The sequence below is a fragment of the Terrapene carolina genome, unplaced genomic scaffold (assembly GCF_002925995.2).
Source record: "Terrapene carolina triunguis isolate 2854851 unplaced genomic scaffold, T_m_triunguis-2.0 Scaffold231, whole genome shotgun sequence".
In the NCBI taxonomy this organism is placed as follows: domain Eukaryota; kingdom Metazoa; phylum Chordata; order Testudines; family Emydidae; genus Terrapene; species Terrapene triunguis.
The window spans coordinates 13,052,923-13,075,316 of NW_020664582.1; the positions used below are offsets into that span (position 1 = coordinate 13,052,923).

Consider the following 22,394-nt stretch of genomic DNA (forward strand, 5'->3'; position numbering starts at 1 on the left):
GCGAAGCCAGACAGTCTTTGTTCAGGAATATTCTTGGCTTGACTTTTAGTTTCTTTTCATCTGACACATTTTGAGCTGCTTTGGACTCAGACTCCTACACACGTGTGTGTATATATAATACAAGTGGAGCTGACTTCTTTCAAAAGCAGTGGCATTTTGAAAAAATAAATATGAATGTATTCTTCTGGGATTGTTACTGTAAGTGCTGCCAAAACTCATCTTTTGTATGTATGTTTGGAATATGTGCGCTGTTGGCTGTAAATTGTCTTTTATTATTCCAGGGCAACTTGTCCAGGGACACACTATAAAACAAGATGTAGCATCCTCATGTGCTAGCCTGATGAAATTTATATGAAGTATAATGGAAAACAGAAGTTGTTTTGAGCTGTTTTCAAGTTCAATAAATAACTGTAATACTTGGATAAAGATGTTCTTTATTAGGTCACATGGGCCCTAATATAGACGTTATAAGTTACCGATTTAAGACGGCTTCTGCAATTACGAGTTTCCAGCCAGACTCTTAATCATTGTGAATAGGAATATTTTCAAACCCCCTAGTGCACATCGGCCTTGTCACTTTTGGTGCCTGGGGTGCTTGTCATCCAACTTGAGATGGCTGAGTAGAAAGGGGTCGTCTCTGCTGGGACTCCCTTTCGTGCAACATCAGGAAGCCATTGCAAGCAGCTGTTGCTACAAGCAGCTGCCTTTTGTTTTAGGAAGTTATTAGGCTGAATGGAGAGTGAGGCTGAATTTCCCTGGCACTTGTTATCCTGCCTCCTTGTGCTTATATACCAGACCCTTTTATCTCCCGTAATGACCTAGCAGCTGTGAGGGTTAATAGATAAAACACTAACCTTCCGTCTGCCCATCACCATTCCTCACTTTTGGGGGATCCCTGTATAGTGTGCAGGGCAATTGGGGTGGCTGGGTCATGCAGTCGTCTGTAAAACATGTGGCATGTAGGGATTTTGATCAACTGGTAGTGGGTGGAAGGATCATTGGGATTGTAAATGGGCTGCTCAGAAGGCTTGGGTCTTCAAGGTTCTATTTCCTGATGAAGACAGTTTCATGAAAACCTGTGCGGTGGCATGCTAGGAGAGATGCAGCCCTGTGCAACTGCGTAACTGTCCCATACCTAGTGCAAAATGCTAGGCTTCAGTTTGTTCTGCTCTGGTTTGTTGGGGGGTATTAGTTTTATAAATAGGTCTTGTTCTGAGAGCTGTAAATCCAGCTCTGAAATGATCCAGCCACATGCCTGAACTCTTCAGAAAGGCCAGAGTGCCTCTCCCTCCATTGATTTGCATTGTTTGTCTCTTGTTTTTATTTTCAAGTGTTTTGATGCCAGATTAGAAAAAAATGACTCGTTGTACAATGATAAAATATGTGGGTTTTGATTTGTCTCATCTGGTTTCAGACTGGGAGGAATACCTGTAGGAGTAGTTGCTGTAGAAACCCGAACAGTGGAGTTAAGTATCCCTGCTGATCCTGCAAACCTGGACTCTGAGGCCAAGGTAGGTTTTGCTGTTGAACATACTTTGGGGTTTGGTTAAAGTCATCCTCTGCAGATGCCTCTTTGAAAAGTTTCTTTGTGTTTATTGGAAGATTTGCCCGCAAGACAGGAAACTGATTAGCCTTTGGCTGTATGCTAATATGCTGTTCTCAGAGCTGGTGAATGGGCTGTCTTGCTGGCTGGCTCTGTTTGTACAGAGAGAAAGCCTTGGATATACCGAATATACGGGCAGGAGATGGCTTATCTCTGTGGAGGCTAGCCCTGCTCTCTTTTGAAAGAGGGGAAGGATCTTATGGCTAAAGCACAAGTCTTAGAATCAGGAAACCTGGGAAGTCAAAATCATCATCCTCTCCTGCTGCTCGGGCCACCTTGCCCCCGTTTCTGAAATTCTTGCTCTTTTTTATGTTCATATCCCTTGTCTCTGCCTTCCCAGCTCTTGGCCTGCCTATGTCTCCACTCCTGCTTCCTTTCTCCTTAGTGCTCTTTTTGTCTCCTTATTGCACTGAAGTCAATGGAGCACTCTATGGGTGTGGAGATCTGCTCACGTGAAGTCAGTTGCAGGATCAGCGTCTTATTTTGTAAACTCTTAGAGTCAGTGCCCTTTCATTCCTTTGTGCATCATTCTCCCAGTGCACCCGCGGCCCTGTAATATTTATAACAGGTTGTTATGCTGGTCAGCATTGGTTTCAGATTGGAGCTCTTGCTGTATCTGTTTTCTTCTGATAGTAACTCTCACGTTAACAAAACATTCAAATCGTACCATTTCCCCCCCCCAACAGATAATCCAGCAGGCTGGTCAGGTGTGGTTCCCGGACTCTGCCTTTAAGACTGCTCAGGCTATCAAAGACTTTAACCGGGAGGGACTCCCTCTGATGGTCTTTGCCAACTGGAGAGGCTTTTCGGGTGGAATGAAAGGTGATTATCAAACCATTGATATATTTTCATGTGCTGGGGATGACCGTCAGTTTGGCTCTTGATATCAAGAGAAACAAACTGTTCTTAGGGGGACACAGAACTAAAGGTTGTGTGATGTGCTTTGACAGTGTCAACGACTTCCCTTTAGGATTACAGGTGTGTTTTTCCTCTTCTAGTTGACCTTTGTTATAGTGGAGAGCAGCTCTCTCTCTTAGTAGTCCTGTGTAACCAGGAATCTTGAAGGCATATATGACTAGCCCTACAGAATTGCTATGAAGGGGGGTAACTGTAGGCTTTCTAACCTTTATGGTACTTGGACCAATTGATACTATGAATACATCTGAGTTTAGACGGCCTGCTTACATCAAGGTTGTCCCCTGCCCCTGTTTTGATGCTGTTCTAATTTGTAGTGCATTTCAGTCTTGGAAGTCTTGGAAATGCACCAGGTTTCAGCCATAAACAGTTATGATTCTACCCCACAAAATGGAACCGTATGTAATGGAGTCAGGTGACATGGTTGGAAATTTGTTAGTTAAATATGAAACCATAGCAAAGCCAACACCAGGGCATAATTATCCCAAATACATGAAACTCCATGGATTTGCCTGGGAAAACCTCAAGGTGTCTGACACCCAAACCCCTTGGTTCTAAAATAATTGAGAAATTTAGCCCCTTTTACTAACCTCAAAGAGAGCTTCCGTCACTTTTGCTGTGTGGTCACCAGAACTCTGCAGTTTCCACGCATGGTCTGCGCTGGTAGCTGGCCCTTTAAATCTGGGAGATAAAATCGGCTATAGCCCATTTTAGAACTGCCTTGTTGAGGCTTTGCACCTCCGTCTCCTCTGGCTGGCAAGGCTTCTTTTGAACATTCTTTGCTTAGGAGGTGGCATTTCCTTCCAGTTTTCTTTATAAGTGGTTCTTAAAGGTGCGTTGCTGTGGGTTCTAGGCTCATAGGCCTTGTCTACACTGGGTCTGACTCCTAGGCTTTGTCTGCACTGGATTTTTTTACACCAATATAGCTGCATTTGTGCAAGCCACTGGTGTAGACAATCCGTGTCCAGGTTATCCATGACTTGTGCTGACACAGTTTATCTCAGTGTGAAACCCCAGTGTAGACAAGCCCTTAGTAAGGTGACAACTCCACTTTATCTAAAAAATTAATTTTATAAAAACAAACCCTCAGCACCCACAGAAAAATGTTCCGTCTGTTGTTCTTTTAAATTCCTTTGAAAACACGGGTTTTACAGCAAGGACAAATTTCCATCAAGTGTTCGCAACCCAAATGCTACAGCACTGAGAACTTGGAAGTGCCATCATTGATTTTCATTGTCTAGGGTAAGAGATGCACAGACTGTGAGCGAGTCATACAGAGGTAAAGAAACACTTGTTTAGATAATATGGCTTTCAGGCTGGCCATGTCTCCAATAATAGAGTTGTTTACATTTAGCTCCCTGTGCCCATTACTGAAAATTGACCCTTTTAGATTCCTTGCATCTTGGTTCCTAGGCTGGAATATTTGTGTAATAGTTAAAACAACAAATCCGGTTACTACAGGGGGTACATCCCCAGTAGTGATGCTCTGCACAGCCAGGCCAATAATCCAGTTGTGCCTGCTCTCCAGCCTGGGAGAGGAAAGGAATGTCTTACCTGGCAGCATCTCCTTTGACTGACAACAGAGTGGGATTCTTAGGGCTTCGTTTGTTCTTATCTAGTCATTTGTAGGCAGCTGGAGGGTAACAGGAGTAACCTGGGGTGTGCAGTGCGCAACTTGGAATGTAAGTTCTTCTTCGAGTGCTTGTTCATGTCCATTCCAGTTAGGTGTGTGCGCACGTCACGTGCATGGCAGCCGGAAATTTTTTCCCATAGCAGCATCCGTCGGGTCGACCCGGGGGTCCCCTGGAGTCACGCCTTCATGGCGCTCAATATAGCGCCCCGTCGACCCGCCAGCCCCTCAGTTCCTTCTTACCACCAGTGACCGTGGCTGGAACATCCCATAGCCCTTGCTTTAGCATGCGCCTTTTCTGTTATCTGTCATTAATAGTTGTTGTTATAGTTAATTATTTAAAGTTTGTTGGGGATTTCCTCCCCACCCTTCTGATCCCTGGAGCCGTGGTTTGCCACGGTCACCCGGGTTCAAAAAGTGTGAAGTCTGCGCTAAGCGCATGCCAAAAAGTGACCCACACACTGCATGTTTAAGGTGCCTAGGTGAGGGTCACCAAAAGGACCATTGCAGAATTTGCTGCGAGTTCCGCCCCAGAACTTTGAAAGAGAGGGAACAGCGGCTCATGGAGGCAGCTCTTCACCCCCATTCAGATCCAGGACCCAGCACCACCTCCTCAGTGCGGAGCGCCCCGGCACCGTCATCCAGGAAACCGGTGCCGAGAAAGGACTCTTCCTGAGAGACTCGGCACCGTCATGGCTCCTCCCGCGTCCACTCGGCGGCTAGGCGCCGGTCTCAATCGCCAGTGTCTCAGAAGAAAAAGAAGCCAGAGAGGGATTGTTCTCCCCTGGCTAAATCTAAGGAGCTGGCGACTGAGAGACCCCAGTTGGGCCACTGCTCCATGTCACTTGTGAGGTCCGTGTTGACTCCTGCCCCGGAAGGGCGGTTGAATCCGGCCCCCCCTGCTTGCTGGACCTCAGGAGTCAGCAGCTGCAGCTCCCATAGACCCCGGAGGCGTTTAATGCAGCTCAAGACTTGTTGCACCTCACGGCGCTGTTCTCACCTCCAAGGAGGGACGCACTGCCAGTGTCGACAGCACCGGTCCGCCCTGCAGTACAGTCAAGAGGGAAACCGGCTATGCTGTCCTGGCGCTCACCTTCTCCACAGAGCCCTCTGACACCAGTCGTTCGGGAACAAGAGCCCAGTCCCCTAGGTCTCAGTGCCCCGCAGTGCAGCTCCTCCGTGGTCTTCCTCCTCTGAGACCTCGGAGTCAGAGTCCGACTCCTATTGCCCTGGCACCACCAGGAGCAGGAGGTTCCAGGTCACGGCGGGAGAGACAAGCTTACCTGGCCCCGTGGCCCCCGAAGTGGCAGAACCCAGCACACTGGCCCTTCTGGACACCCTGGGCCTTCCATCAGAGCCAACGGTTGCACTCGGCAGCAACATCGGTAGCCTCGGCTACTTTCATTCTGCCTTCCCCGCCTCAGGGACCTGCAGCCCAGGAGATCTCTCAGGCACCGCAGCCAGCTATTGAGGCACCACCACCGCATACATCGATGCCGTCGGCTGCGGCACCAGCAACGGCGCTGACATTGGCACTGACATTAACATCGGTGCATGCATCGGCAGTGACACCTACAGTGCCGCCTGCAGCCCCAGCATGGTGTCCTCCGTCCTGGCACCTATGGGCATGACACCGTCCTGGTCAGCTCCAGCCTGGGATCCCCAGGAGTCACGGGACCCCGTGGGCGCCCAGGGGAGGGAACAGCCACCCTTTATGGGGGCTTCTTCCTCCTCCTTGCCAGATGAAGCACTGCGGGCACCACTATAGCCCCAGCTCTGGAGGACAGCAGGGTGTTTCAGCAGTTACTGCTGCGAGTTGCCCAGGGCCTGCACATTCAGGCAGAGGAGGTAATAGAAGACGCGGATCCCATGCTGGACATCCTAGCGCCCTCTGGCCCCGCACGCATTGCCCTCCCTCTCATCAAAACTATATGTGCCACAACCAAAACGTTATGGCAGAGCGCAGCCTCGTTGCCCCCCACAGCTAAGCACAATGAAAAGCGCTACTTTGTGCCATTGAAGGGTTATGAGCATCTGTACTCGCAGTCGCCACCTGATTCCCTGGTCGTGGACACTGCTAACCAGCGCGAGCGGCAGGGTTATCAGGGACCTTCTCCTAAGAACAGGGAAGCGAAAAGACTCGACCTTTTCAGTAGAAAGGTCTATTCTACGGGCGGGTTGCAGCTCCGCATTTAAATCAGCAGGCCGTTGTTAGCAGGCACTGCTTTAATACATGTGGAGCAATGGCAAAATTTGAAAAGCTGCTGCCACAAGACTCCTGTGCCGAGTTCATGAAGAAGCTCAAGTTCCGCATGGTCTCTTTGGCCTCCATCATCCCTTCATTGCATCCAGGCGACTGGTATGCTGCCCTCGACTTGAAGGGCGCGTACTTTCACATAGCAATAACTCTGCCCCACAGAAAATACCTCAGGTTTGTGGTGAACAACAGCCACTATCAGTTCACAGTCCTCTCGTTTGGCCTGTCCGCAGCACCTCGAGTGTTCACCACGTGCACGGCAGTCGTGTTCCCAGACCTCGGCGACTGGCTCATCAAGGGCTGCTCCAGAGCTAAAGTGGAGGCACAGGTCATCTTCGTCAGAGTGACGTTCTACAATCTGGGCCGCCTTCTGAACGAGGGGAAATCAACGTCTCCAGTTCAGCAGATAGAATTTATATGGGCGGTGCTGGACTTGACCCAGGCCAGGGCGTACCTCCCAGAGGCGAGGTTCCAAGCCCTTGGTAACATCTTTCAAGGTCTCAGGCAGTTCCCCACCACTACAGTAAGGAACTGCCTGAAACTTCTAGGACACATGGCAGCCTGTACCTATGTGGTGCAGCATGCGACTCAGACTTTGGCCTCTTCAGTCATGGCTAGCTTCGGTGTATTGGCCATCCCGGGACAATTTGGACAGGGTTGTAACCCTGCCCCGCCAGGTTCTCGACTCCCTCCTGTGGTGGCTCGACCCACAGGTAGTATGTGCGGGGGTTCCCTTCTCCAGCCCTCAGCCGTCTCTCTCCCTAGTGACGGACGCATCAGCTCTGGGCTGGGGAACACATCTGGGGGACCTCAGGACTCAAGGCCTCTTGTCTCAGGCAGAGCTCACTCTCCACATCGATGTCAAAGAGCTGAGAGCGGTGCGCCTGGCATGCCAGACTTTCCGTACCCACTTATCAGAGAAATGTGTATCAGTGATGACAGACAACACCACGGCGATGTTGTATATCAACAAACGGGGGTACACGCTCCTCTCCCCTGTGCCAGGAAGCCCTCATGTTGTGGGACTTCTGCATAGAGCATTCAATACACCTGCAATCATCGTACATCCCAGGGGTACAGAATGAGTTGGCGGACTATCTCAGCAGGTCGTTCCATGGCCACGAGTGGTCCTTATCCCCGGATATCGCGAACTCCATCTTTCATCGGTAGGGATTTCCCCAGATAGACCTGTTCGCCACACGGCGCAACAGGAAGTGTCACCAGTTTTGCTCTTCCTGAGTCAGTCTGGTTTCCATCGCGGTCGCATTCTTTCTGCCATGGGGAGAGTATCTCCTTTATGCGTTCCCACCCATTCTGCTCGTTTACAAGGTTCTCCTCGAGATACGGAGGGAACAAGCTTCAGTGATATTATAGCTCCAGCCTGGCCCCGCCAGCACTGGTACACATCACTCCTGCAAATGTCCACGGAAGCCCCAGTCACCTTGCTGCTCTTCCCGGATTTATTGATCCAGGATCATGGTCGTCACCAGCACCCGAACCTCGAGTCACTACACCTCACGGCACGGAAGCTCCATGGCTGAATCTAATGGAGTTTTCCTGTTCAGACCTGGTCAGACAAGTCCTCCTTGGAGTAGAAAGCCCTCCACCAGGGTTACCTACCTAGCCAAGTGGAAGACGTTCTCAGTCTGATCAACACAACACAGTTTGTCACCCACTCTCGCTTCTATACCATTAGGCTACCTTCTCCACCTTACGCAGCAGGGGCTGTCCATGTCATCAATAAGGGTTCGCTTGGCTGCTATCTCGGCCTTCCATCCAGGTGCTGAGACCCGGTCGGTTTTTTGCCAACCCTGTAGTTAGCCGTTTCCTCAAGGGTCTCGACAGGCTATACCCGCACGTCCGACAGCTGGTCCCAGCCTGGGACCTCAATCTGGTCCTTTCTAGATTGACAGGGCTGCCCTTTGAACCACTGGTGACATGCTCCATGCTCTGTCTCTCTTACAAGGTGGTGTTTCTGGTAGCGATAACCTCAGCCAGGAGGGTGTCTGAGCTCAAGGCCCTAACATCAGAGGCTCCCTACACTCTGTTCTGTAAGGACAAGATTCAGCTCAGACCACACCCAGCTTTCCTCCCGAAGGTGGTTTCCCAATTCCACATCAACCAGGACATTTTCCTCCCAGTGTTCTATCCTAAACCGCATTCAAGCAGGAGGGAGCAGAGGCTGCGCTCATTGGATATTCGCAGAGCACGAGCCTTCTATGTCGAGAGAACGAAGCCGTTCCAGAAGTCTTCTTCAACTCTTTGTAGCTGTGGCAGACAGTCTCCTCCCAACGAATTTCGTCGTGGATCACGTCCTGCATCCGGGAGTGCATGGCGCACTCCACCGGAGCACAGGCTTCCTCGGGGGTATTCCTGGTGCGGGTTCCCACCCAGGAAATCTGCAGAGCGGCGACGTGGTCCTCCATACACACATTCACAGTACATTATGCGATCACCCGGCAGGCCAGAGACAATGCGGCCTTCGGTAGAGCAGTACTCCAATCAGTAGTCAACTCTGGCCCCGCCTCCAGAACTTAAGCTTGGGAGTCACCTAATTGGAATGGACATGAACAGCAGCTATGAGAGGGTGAGGAACCGTTTTTTCTGTTGAGAGTAAACAACACTGCGTTATTTGTACGCATACCCTCTTAAACAGTTATAGGAATTGCCCAGATCAGCCGCACTGAAAATGGGTAATTGGATTTTAACAGCCGCTTAGTTGCTAACAGAATTTACAGCTTCTAACCTGGACCAATTAAACCCTAATCTTGGGAAACTCCTACTGCTTGGAAAGATCCTCACAGCTTTGGTATGGGGCTGGGTTAGCCAACAGTGTTACATGGCATATGCTGCCATGCAGGTAACTTTGTCATTGATCATTTCATATTGTATTATTGTCGTATCAAGGGTTGTCTCCAAATTGACTCTGCAGGCAATGGGGGCCACTCGTGTGGATTGAACAATATAAAGCTGCTCCGTTAATATTCCATCCGTTGGAATTTTGGATCAGATATTACTATTTTAAATGTTGTGAAGTGCCAGGAAGGTGCTATAACATTTAAATAAGTAGAAGATGACAGCACTTTACATGTACATGGCACTTGACAAACACCTAGAAGAAAAGTTACAGTGCCACCGACAGAGTAAAAATCCCTAGTCTAGAAAGACTGGCATTATGAAGATGTTTTATTGGGCCTGCTAGTCCCTTTAGCATGACAGGAAAAGAACACCGTTTGGTTTGCAGAATACTCCGAGAATGAGGATCTCTTCCAGAGAGGAAACCTGGTCTCTGCTCACAACACAAGATGATGGCCCTCAATAGATCTGAGTTCTAGTCCCATCTCCGCCACTTTGCTATGCAACCTTGACACCTGTGTATCTCAGTTTCTCTACTATTGCTATGAGATTTAATTCTTTAATGCTTGTAAAGTGCGCTGAGATCCTCTCATAGAAGAAGCTATAGAATGTAGTCTGACTAAGTTGTTGCTGTTCTGTCCGCTTCCCATGCTCTTCGAGGACTTGCCCTTTGTTAGTCGTGTCCCTTGAAAACTGAATTTTGCTTTGGGATCAGAACTACGGGACAGGGCTGTGGAGCCATATAGCGAAAGTGCCAGTATTTTTATTTGCATATCACTTATTATTACTACAAATAAGCTTGGAGGAGGCAAGAACAGCACAGGAGAGGAGGGTGAAGAATAGAGCCATTTTGATTTACATACGGGTCAGGATGTTTTCTCCATATTATCTCATGTAAAAGGACCTGGTAGAAAGTCTCAGCCTCTCTTGTCAGTTTCGACATCCCTTGGGGAGTTGTTTGCAGTTTTGGTTTCAATGCTAGCTGAGGATTATGCAGGGAGGGAAAATAAACAATTATGCCACCCCTCAGTGCACACAAACACACTGCCAGGAGCCGACTGCACTGTGGGTAAAATGACTCCAAAATTGTGTGTAATGAGTAGGAAAAGATTAGAGACAGCTCTTGCTATGCTGAAAATTGACATTAGTTGGGGGGGAGGGGGGAACCTCTTTACTAGTCAGCCTAGGAGGTCTAATTCAAGCAGTAAAATAAATAAATAAAATAAATAAAGGCATATCACAGTGGTATTGGTGGTTTCCCCAACGAGCGCTATCTGGCCGGAAGGCTATTCAGCATAATGCAAAATTAAATTATAAAAACTAGCTTGAATATTTAGATGGAGGAGCCATTTGGAAGCAGTTTATTTAGACGAACCGGCAATGACCCACAACAGTGAGACATCAAGCGTGAAATTTACTAGAAATTAGCACCAGGGTCTCAGACTCAGCATGAATAGTTTGATAGGATGCAAATCCCAGTGATATTAAACTGCATCACTGCTGGTGCTACAGGGTCACTCTCGGTTGGTTTTTCATGTTACACTTATTATTTTTTCCTGGGACCAGTTATAAATAACAATAAAAAAATCTTATTGAAAACTTCAACCAGAATGAAAAGGCCATTTTAAATCTCTGATTACCTGGATGTTGAAATACAGCACTGCCTATATTTAATGGGTTTATGAGGTACATTATGTGTATGCAGCCGATGTATGCTTGGTGTTTACCTTAAGGTCCTATCTGGTAATCCAGCCAAGCTGATGAGATCTGTTCCAGCTTCGAGGGAGTAGGGCATACTGCCCGTCGTCATAGAAAGAAAAAAAGCTGTCTGCAGCCTTTCTAGCATGCTTGATGCATCTGGCGGCCAATATTTACCCATACAGTGTAATGATAACAGTTTCTGGCAGATTTTTTATCTGTATACAGTAGATGCAGACACACACTGCAGGTAAACACATAGATATTGACTGTGAAAGTGCATGTTACATGGACAGAATATCATGCTGCATAACAAACAGCACTGCTCTTCTGAAAGGTCTGTAAGCATTTCCAATCGACACTCTGCTTTTCAAGTGCTTGTGATTCCCAGGTTTGAATTAATATTGGAGTGAAATCTGGCCAGGAAGTTCCATTCATTTTAATTTTTTTCCCAGTTTGCTCGGGTCGTCTTTATTTATGTTCAAATGTACAAAAAGGCAATTTAAAAAGACAAACTGAAGAATTCCAGGTTTAATTGTCTTTGCTCATATACTCAGCATAAATATCTGTATTTTTGAACACAGTTGTGCAATCATTTAGTTCTTAAAGGTGGCTAGTCTCTTGCTCTTTGCCATGATAACTTTTTAAACCATATTCAGTATGTTAGTTACAGTAATAACTGTTTTTAAAATCTCTGCCCTGCCAAGGCACTAGGACTGCCCAAACACAGTGAAAACACAGAACTGCGGGCACCATTAAAATATGGCACCATTTACCATCTCCAGTAGTTAAATTCAGTGCAGTATTTCCCATTCTAACAATACAGAATACTGCAAATACCACAGAAAAGGTATTTATCACAGTGTGGTAAATGTTTTGTACTTTCATACTCAAATACAATATTAATATAACACAGGGAGCATGTGTTTTCTAATGGCTAGACCAGGGGACTAGGAATCAGTATTCCTCGATTCTCTTCACTGCATTTTGAATGACCTTCAGCAATTCTGTTATTTCACTTTCACCATCAGTAAAATAGGTATTATAACAATACCTATTTCACAATGATGTTGTTTTGCTTAGCTAAGTATGTTTGCAAAGGGCTTTAGGATGAAAGGTGCTATAGAAGTGCAAAGCTTTTTTATTGTTAAATATATGAGAGAGTCTGGGTAACCATTTTTTGTAACCACGTAAATTATGCCTCAGTTTCCCCTGCTGTGAATTGGCTCTATAGTATAGAAACTTCCATTGATTTCAGTTGACTTGTACAAGGCATCACAGTGATTATATTATAGCACTGGAGGACCAGATCATGCACTCCTTACTCGAGCATAGCTTTTGTAAAGGGAAGTCATACCTCACCAATCTATTAAAATTCTTTGAGGGAGTCAACAAGCACGTGGATAAGGGTGATCTAGTCAATATAGTGTTCCTGGATTTTCAGAAAGTCTTTGACAAGGTCCTTCACCGAAGACTCTTAAGGGAACTAAGTAGCCATGGGATCAGAGGAAAGGTCCTTGCATGATCAGTAATTGGATGAAAGATAGAAAACAAAGGGTAGGAAAAAATGGTCAGTTTTCACAATGGAGAGATGTGAACAGCGGCATCCCCCAAGGAGCTGTACTGGGACCAGTGCTGTTCACCATAATCATAAATGATCTGGAAAAAGGGGGTGAACAGTGGCAAAGTTTGCAGATGATACAAAATGTATTCAAGATAGTTACGTTCAAAGAAGACTGTGGGCGGTTACAGAGGGATCTCACAAAACTGGGTGACTGGACAATAAAAATGGCAGATGAAATTCAATGTTGATAAGTGCAAAGTAGTGCACATTGGAAAAAATAATCCCTACTCTAAATATACAGTGATGGGTTCTAGATTATTTATACGCGATTTGTTGGGGAAGAGTCAAGACGGCTTTTTTAAAGGGGAGCATGGATGTGACATTCCAGCAAACAGAATGATGATGTGATGTGTCAGTTTCTTCCATTCCTTACCGTACAGAGTCTTGACAAACATTTGAAATATTCCAGTGTATGTGAAAGAACCACAATGGCTCCCTTCCCATCTGATCAGGTACAAAGAAGCCATGAAGCTGACATTAGTGGAACGTTTAGGGTGTTCTTTAGATCATTGTTAAAAACAATTGTCATTAAAAACAAAACAGGTAGCATTTCGGGCCAGATCATGCACCCCAAACTCCCAGTACTTCAGTGGAAGTTTGGCTGCACAAGGGCGTCAAGCCGATTGAATCAGAGGGAGTTTTGTATGCTTCGTGCTGGATCCATTGACTTCAGTGGGAATTTTGCATGCCCAAGGATTGCATCAGGTTATCTCAGTGGGAGTTTTGGGTGTGCAGGAGATTCAGGCCAATGGGTCCTTGATGTAAGCAATATCAAGTTAAGGCTGCTAGGCAGTTGCAGGGGAAGTGAGTGCTCTTGCATTTCATATGCTTAATGCATGGGCCCAAAAAGGGAGAGAGAACCTTTGTTCTGAAGGCCATGCCTCTGGGTGGTTTAAAGGCCTGATCCTGCTCCCATTCAGAGCAGCAAAACTCCCACTGACCTCAGTGAGGCAAGTTCAGTCAAGCCCTAAATGAGACCTTTCACATAGTCCCTCCTCAGTGCGCATACAGCGCTCTCTTTCCCTCTGTCTCCCCATTCCTCTTCCACCTCCCCAATCCAAACAAGTGGCACTTGTCTCCCCCCACACTTACTCCAAGTAAAATATATACTCTTGGCAGGGGTGAAAAATGAATTGCTAATTACACAATCATTTTATTATGTAGCACCAGTAAAAAATGTCTAGTGAAGAATTAATTCAGTTAAAATAATTTGAATCAAGCAATTATTTTCTTAACACTAGAATTAGCTGAAAGTACTTCAAGTGGTTTATTACTAGCACTACATAATAAAGTAATTGTGTAATTAGTAATAAATTTGTCACTCCTTTTTGAGGTCTCTCTTTTCTTTTCTCCGGACAAATGAAGAGTTTGGAGTATTGTTTGGTTTTGTTCCCCATCCGCTGTATTTAGCATTTATATATATTCACATGTATATCAGCAGGAAATAGATCATTCTTCTCTTCAGCATTGTTTGGACTTTCTTAAAGGATTTTAAACTATTTGTCTAGGGTGTTCAGAGAATGAACTCTATGAACTCTAACCCAAGAGGCCCAGTGGTGAAGGTACTAATCTGGTACTTGTGAGTCCCTGGGTTCAGTTCCTTGCTCTCCCACAAGCTTCCTGCGTGACCTTAGGCAAATCACTCATTGTTTCTCTGCCTCAGTTCCCCTTTGTAAAATGGTGCTTCTCTACCTCACAAGGTTCTTACAAGGATAAATACATCAAAAGGTGGTGAGGTGATTCAGATGCTGTGGTAATGGGGCTTATATAAGTCCTAAAATGGGTGGACATATATAGCCTTTTATATGACTATTACAAAAGGCCAGTATGATTTTGGCACGTAAAGGCATCGTGTCATGGAGCAGAGAGGAAAACACCCTTGTTTTATTGCTCTAGTGCAAACACACCTGGAATACTAGTTATTTTGGGGTATCACGACACTGCAGAGTTATTGATCAATTGGAAGGAGTTCAGAGAAGAGCAACAAAAATGATCAAAGGGCTTGAAGGGACTGTATTAGGAGGAAAATATTTGAAAGAGATGAGTATTTGTAGGTTACCTAAGCAACAACTGAGGAGTCTACAAATATTTAAAGGATTCATGCACCAAGAAGGGGCAGAGATTATGTAGTATGATGCAGGGAGTAATGGTCTAAAATTAACAAAGGGAAAACGCATGCTGAATACCATGCAAAAATTCCTGACAAGATTATCTGTTAGGCTGTTGAATGGTCTCTCTGAGGAAGTGGGGGAAATCTACAAGTTTGGGACTTCCAAATCAAAGCTTTACAAAGCCCTGGAAAATGTACTCCCTTGACAAAGAGAAGGACTGGATGATCCTAGTAGGTATTTTCCATCTCTAACATATTTGAGGCAGCGATTCTATATATAATGGAGTATGTAACAACAATGTATGCACTTGAGGCTGCTTAATTGTTTCCATGATAAACTCCTATCATGTCATATTTGTTACTTGCTTTTAAATCACCTTTGGGGCTGACAGTTTCTACGTGATGGTGCAATTATTATTGTTAAGTTTCAGCAAAATCTCTTCAGCTTTTCTTGATTTAAGGAAAGGAGGAAAATAGTTTTCACACCTGAGAAAAAGAATTAACTGCACTCGTTATGGTGACATGCAAAGTATTTATAGCCCTTTGTGCTGCCCCCCACACACGCTCACTCACTAGATTTTTATGTGAATAAAAGTATATGGAAAACTTTTCAAACTTGGGGACCTAAAGTTAGGCACCTACGTTTGTATTTAGGCATCTATCTGGCTTGAATTTCAGAATTGCCGAGCACCCAGAAATACCCATTGACTTCTTCAGTAGGATACCCTGGGGGTAGATCCTTTTGTAGGGCTCATTATGAGACTGGAGTATGTCAAGTAGGTGGCCCAGAATAAGGTTCTGTGAACTTATTTGGATGCAATAGGAATGAAGCAAATCTCAAGCTCCAGACTAGAGCTGCTGAACCTGGAAGCAGAAGTGCTCTTATAACATGAGAATGTCTATCCTCCTGGTTCTTCGCCGGGGACAGGGAAGAGGTTTGGATGTCTCAAAAAAGTTGCCTTTTTGCAAATACTCCAGTCCAATTTTGCAAACCTAATGGCTTCCCTTAAAGTCCAGGTAATGCCTAGAAGCGCTTGTAGGGTGGTGCTGAGGGGAGCTGCTTAGGAATCCAGCAGTAGAAATGCTGAGTGGGTTTTTTTTTATTTGCCTGAGATTGAGGATAAAGAACTTAAACTACTGTGTCCTTTTCCCAGACATGTATGACCAGGTGCTGAAGTTTGGTGCCTACATTGTGGACGGCCTAAGAGAATATAGACAGCCAGTGCTTGTGTACATCCCACCCCAAGCCGAGCTGAGAGGAGGATCCTGGGTCGTGATTGATCCCACCATTAATCCCCGACACATGGAGATGTACGCAGACCCGGACAGCAGGTAAAGGAACTCACTTAGCTTGACTCTTTTCTGTATATTGTACTGCTCCAAGACAAGAATACCAGACTAAGTAAGCCATTGCTTTGTTGTAGTAAAGCAGGTCTTGTGTGCTTGTCCTATGTTCTTATGTACATAAAGGAGGGGGGTTGGTTTGCTTTCTGGCTGTACCAAAGAAGGGACTGTTGTCTAGTGGTTAGCGCAAGAGACTAGAAGTAAGGACTCTTGGGTTCTGTTCTTGACTCAGCCATTGACTCCCTCACCTTGGTCAAGGCCCTTACCTTTACCTGCCTCCAGGGGGTTGTGTGGGACCTCATTAGTTAATGTTTGTAAAGCATTTTGGCATAAAGGCTTCAACTTACCATCTGATTTTTGCACCCCCAGTTTTTCACTTTGAAATAACTGGGTACAATTTGGCAAGCACAAATAAGCGCTGCTGCGTTTTGAAATACTTAGATCTCTGAACAGGCAATGATGTAGCGATCACTCACATGTCTATAAAATGCAACATGCGTAAATGTACCCATGGTATTTTTTATTCCTGGGTGTAAAATTATGAACAATTGGAAGTGAATTTTTAAAAACAAGCCCTCCAGCTTCTGAAGGGGGGGGGGGAAATGATGACGACACTGGCTGATTTGGAGGAGTGTAACAATCCTGCCTACCAAGGACTAATATAAACAGGATAAACTATGAGGGCACAGTGCTGTGCTCTTATCAGAGGAGTTTGACTTGGAGCAGTCAAGGGAAGGAGGACAGAGGTGAGGTTATGCTACAGAAAGGAACAGCAAAGCAGTTCAAACACTTGAGAGATCCTGACCATGTTAGATTTCTGTTTTTAATCTATTTGATCCGGTCAGCCATATGATCTGAAAATAGCCAGGCAGATGGGAAAATAGACTAACATCTGAAGGTGAAAACAACATTATTATTCTGATGTGACCCCTGTTACACAATTCCCCAGATGTATCTCCCTGGGTTCCACTCACAAAAGTGGGGGCAGTTGCAATTCACCTTGCAACTTTCCTCCTCCTTTTCAGTATGCATGCAACCAGACCGGTTACCCACTGTATTAGAGATGGGTGAGCATTGCTCTTTCTGCTTATTCACCGGCTAAGTCATTCCCCTCACACTAAATAACCAGCTTATCCCCAGGTGCATCGTGTACTGGAGTAGGGGATGTGGCACCATTTTAATTCAGTCCCAAAAGTTAATCAGCTTTGGCTGACTTGGGATGTGTGACGTGGAAGAAGCACCTTCCTTTTTGTTTAGAGCAGTTGCCATAGTTGAGATGGCTAATTTAGGACACCCTTAAGGGGCTCTGTTGAACACCCCCTTCCCCTCAGTGGTGACGCATTGGCCTCCACGAAGAATTGCCAGGCGGCCTATTTCTCCTGCTGTGTAAGAACAAGTGGAATGGTCACACAGGGGAAACCACTGTCACTTGGCCACAGGCTTCTCCTCTGTATCTAGAGTTAGAAGAATTACATTTTCTGTACTTTGCATCTCAGAACTTAGAAGGGGGTTATCGCTCTATCTAGCTTTTCCCTCTTTAAAATGTGAAAGGTCAGGATGCTCAGGACAAGGAGAGCTCTTGTTAGTGCAGACAAGGATTGGGCAAACACCCCTTCAGCGTGTTTGTTATGAAAAGGCAAGGCAGAGACCTCCTGGTAGATGGTACATTGGCCCCAGTTGGGATCCCTCAGAGACCTCCAGGTAGATGTTGTGTTGGCTCCAGTTTGGATCCTCAAACTCATTTTGTTCTCCAACCATTCCATCCCACTCAGGCAATTCTGAAAATGAGGCTATTAGATGGTCTTGTAGACTGGGACCAAGGAGTTTGGGTCTGTTTCTGACAATGCCACAGACTCTCTCTGTGACCTTGGACAAGTCATTTAACCTATCTCTACTTCAGTTTTCCTCTCTGTAACATGCCTCACAGATGTGTCACGAGGCATAACTAATTATTGTTTGTAAAGGGCCTTGAGATCCCAGGATGGAAGATCTATAGAATAAAAAGTGTTTGAATCATCATCATTATGATTTAATCCCTGTGCACATGTTAATCTACCACACCTGTTAGTGCCTCTCTGAGAATCCCACTTAAAAGGACATCTCCAACAACAATGGCCCTTTATCGTCACCCTGTTTTACAGGAGCAGTTCTGCCCTTAATTCACTTCCACCCGACATAACCTGACATTGAAAAGATTCTCACAAACCCCTGCAAGCCAGAACCTCTGAGTTTTTTGTACCACTTAGCTCATAACCCTGCAGCATATGGAATCGATTGCAGCAATTTCTAGGAGAGTGTATTTCCAATAGTGTGTTCCCAACTGTATCTTGCACTGACAGCTGTGCACGCTGAGAACACATTCTGAGTAATTACATGCAAAGGTGCGTATGCCCCTTCAGTGGCTATATCCTATGGTGCCAGTACAAGTGTGGACTTGCCGCTTCTGCAGCTTTGCTGGACTTGAGAATTGAGGACTTTTGCATAACAGTGTGTAGCTTAGTGACCTGTTGTTGGACTGCAAAAGCTTGTTGTGCAAATACAGTCTGTGATCATATCCATGCTGAAGCTCTGCTGTACAATCAGAATGATGCATCTCCCCCAACCATCACTCCTTAGAGCCTCTCCACTGACCTTTCTTTTCCCTTCTCTCATTCTTTTGCACTTGAAAGTAAAATAGTTTCTGTCTTCATTGTCAAACCTAGATTCCAAATCATGTGTCTTCGACCTGGGAAGCAGGTAGCTTCTGTAATGAGAATTTATTTTTTTTTGTCAAGACATTTTCATAAAACTCACCTACAAGAGCTTTTGGAGCTTAAGTTGAAAGGAGCTACAGGAGTTCCAAATGTTATTTATTAGTACCAAATTGCATCAAATAGTACTAGATTGATATGTTTCTATAAAGCCTCATGTACATCCTATGCACATTCTGTTTGGGGTTAGGTAAATAATAGCTAAGCGTCTTTCTTTTTCTAAATACTTTCTAGACGACAAATTGTGCCGATCCATTTTGTGTTTTTCCTTATCTGATGGTCTGAAAGTGCCTTTCCTTTCTCTTTTCTCATCACTGATCAGAGGAGGAGTTCTGGAGGCAGAAGGGACAGTAGAAATCAAATTCCGCAGGAAAGATTTGGTGAAAACAATGAGACGAGTGGACCCAATCTACAGTCGTCTGGCAGAGCGACTAGGTATGTCTGGACTGTATTATTGGCATATCAGTGATCCAGTCAGCTAATATCTAATGTGTGTGTTTATGGACCTTAAAAAGGGAGCACTGAGTTATTTTATCAAATTCATGATAATTTTTATTTACTGTCATCCAATTTGGGAGGAAAACCAGATGAGACGAGTCTTGTGTGTTTGCATAGAATATTTTTTATTTACATCTACAGCATTTAGTGTGGGTGTATAGTATCTTTTTTAAACCACTTAACATAAGAACATAAGAATGGCCCTACTGGATCAGAGCAAGGGTCCATCTAGCCCAGTATCCTGTCTTCCGACAGTGGCCAGTGCCAGGAGCCCCAGAGGGAATGAACAGAACAGATAATCATCAAGTGATCCATCCCCTGTCGCTCATTCCCAGCTTCAGGCAAACAGAGGCTAGGGACACCATTCCTGGCTAATAGCCATTGATGGACCTATCTTCCATGAATTTATCTAGTTCTTTTTTGAACCCTGTTATGGTCTTGGCCTTCACAACATCCTCTGGCAAGGAGTTCCACAGGTTGACCGTGCGTTGTGTGAAGAAATACTTCCTTTTATTTGTTCTAAACCTGCTGCCTATTAATTTCATTTGGTGACCCTAGTTCTTGTGTTATGAGAAGTAGTAAACAACATTTCCTTATCTCCTTTCTCTACACCAGTCATTATTTTTCTTTTAAAGAATTGATGGGTTTTACAACAAACAATGATGAAGGTGTAGGGTTAATTCTCTAAGTATGCTCAGTTCACTCAAAACTTAGTGGGCCAGATCCTCAGCTGTTGTAAAATTGGTGTCACCGAGGTTCCAGTCCAGTATATTTGTGACTTCTGGGTTAAATCTAGGGTCATGACTTGTTTTTAACACCAGTAATTATAGCTACTACACATGTCCCCTCTGCAGTTGCAACTGGATAAAGTATTCCTCACCTCCTAACTTCAAATGTTGTATTACTTTGCTGAGCTGTGACCACTGGGATTTAAATGTGTAGGTATATTATTAAAGTACCTTTAATTTCAAATGATCCCAAAGCACGTTACAAACCCGATAAACAAAAATATAGATTATTCAGCAGTATCAATTTAGTATTGGATACATCCTCTCTCAGGGGAGTGGGCTCTTTAAATGGTCTTTGCCATCTCTTATTTCTACAGTATACTCTTCATGTCCAGATTTAACTATATTTTAGTAGTGGAGGACGTGTTCCCAGTGCATGTGGTTTGTATGTCTGTTTAAATTTATAAAGCCCTTTGGGGTCCTTCAGCATGAAAGGTGCCATGTAAATGTATGATAAGTTGTTGCTAGTGCTGCTGCTGTTATATTTTATTATTTTTTTTAAATTTATAACAAAACAACTATTTATATACCACAGCCACTCTGATATATCTTTGGAAGAGAAGAATAATTGAAAAGGGACACCGTCAAGGTTAAAAAAAAAAAAAAAAAAAAAAAATCCTTACCATTGTTACAAATGATATTCTAAAACTTGTTTAAAAATGAAAATTTTTAAAATCTCATTTAATTTTTTCTCACTGTGCTGTTTATTTCCTGCATTTCTTTCTGCCGGGAAAGCAGATTAGCCACTTCCATTTGGAATGTTTGTTCAAATAAACTGGTTCCGTAGGATTGAAATGCACATTTCTAATGTTCTTAGGTTTGGTAAAAGCTTATTTTCACCAGCTCTGAATTTTGGGCTACATTTGACTTGACAGTGTCCCTTTAGAGACAAATAGATAAACGAGACTCCAACAGATCTTGGGAACTTAGCACAGAGTCCAAGTATATGCACACTTGAAATGCTTTACCCTGCTCAGTTAAAAGGCTGCAGCTTAATTCCTAACCCAGTCAGTCAAGGCAGGATTCATAGCTACATTACCTGGAGGTGATTTTTCTGGATCTCCTTGTGCTTGGTGGAAGAACTGCCCCTCTGGAATGAAAATCTCTAGAGTTGAGGAGAAGGGGAAATCAGATGTGTGGTTAGAGAAGAGTATACACTGAACAGTCAGCACTTGTGTATGCAGATAAATGGCCCTGCTGCAGGAGCACCATTTTGAGGATATTTACCACAGCAGCACTAGAAAAGGTCCTGCTCCTCTCAAATTAACAATAAACCCCCCCCACAGAAGATGGTGTCTTCCATGACACTGGCAAATTAGTCCAGTCCCAAGCGTGTGTAGACACTGGCCTCGAACAAAGAGGACTGTTTGGTTTTTAATCTCATAGCAGCAGGGGAAAGTAGCAAATGTCATTTTTGTTGTTGCCCTTATGAATTTACTGTTGTGTGGCTCGTACCCGATATCAGTTACATTGAATTCAAGCACTGAATCCCTTCCGTTCCATCAGACGCGATTAGAAAACAACCCTAAATCACGCTGGCTCTGACCCCTGCACCATCCTCTTTTTGATAAGAGAGAAAAAGGGCAAACATTTTTCTACAAGAGTCTCTCTAAAATCCAACGCCAGACTGCGTGGGGGTTTTTTGTTCTTCCCCCCCTCCCCCTTTCTCTAAACAGGATAATTACTCCATACACTTTAATTAAAATGACTGCAACACAAGAGCAAGTCACTTACAACTGTACATACAGAGAGCCCTAAAAGCTTCAGTCACTGATAAGCATCTCACTTAGATGGCTCTTAATTGCTTCCAGCATCAGGCGATCATTGCTGTTGTTTTGCCACTAATTCCGTACACTGGCAGGAAAGCCAAGATTGCAGGACACAGCGAATTGCATAATTTTTTTTTTTTTGCTGGTTTTCTTTCTGGCCAATTTAAAATTTGTCAAAGTCGGTCTTCTTCTGGATCACTGCCCTTTGATATTTCGCGCACTCCATTTGCCACAAACAAGCCGCGGGGCCGCAGTTCATGCTGACTCCAGCAGAAGCAGAGAAAGCTCCATTTATCTTACACTGCCTGCTGAATTCTTACTCATTAACTGGGGGTTCACTGCCTCTCTTTAACCCCTGAATGGCTGTCATCATTTCTATGGAGCTGCTGAGTACCGGGGAAGAGGGAGATCTTCATATAAGTGTGCCTCGTGCAGAGGGGTGGGTGAATAGTACAGCGACATTTGTGTTTTCATTCAAAGAACCTTCAGACATTGGATTTTGACTTGCATGTGTGGGGGGCGGGAGCAGGGAAGGATGACAGGTATTGAATA

The 22,394-nt window shown here is 44.8% G+C and overlaps 1 protein-coding gene across 3 annotated transcripts in view; it reads left to right on the forward strand.

The window, feature by feature from the left end:
• The window catches only part of ACACA (acetyl-CoA carboxylase alpha), a 197,325-nt gene that overhangs the window by 150,836 nt on the left and 24,095 nt on the right, over positions 1-22,394 (forward strand). For all 3 annotated transcript variants that reach the window (XM_029912558.1, XM_024195395.2, XM_029912557.1), the window contains 4 exons: positions 1,415-1,511; positions 2,290-2,425; positions 15,848-16,025; positions 19,110-19,222. In XM_029912558.1, coding sequence (XP_029768418.1) covers positions 1,415-1,511; positions 2,290-2,425; positions 15,848-16,025; positions 19,110-19,222 — 524 coding nt within the window. The remainder of the gene's footprint in view (positions 1-1,414; positions 1,512-2,289; positions 2,426-15,847; positions 16,026-19,109; positions 19,223-22,394) is intronic.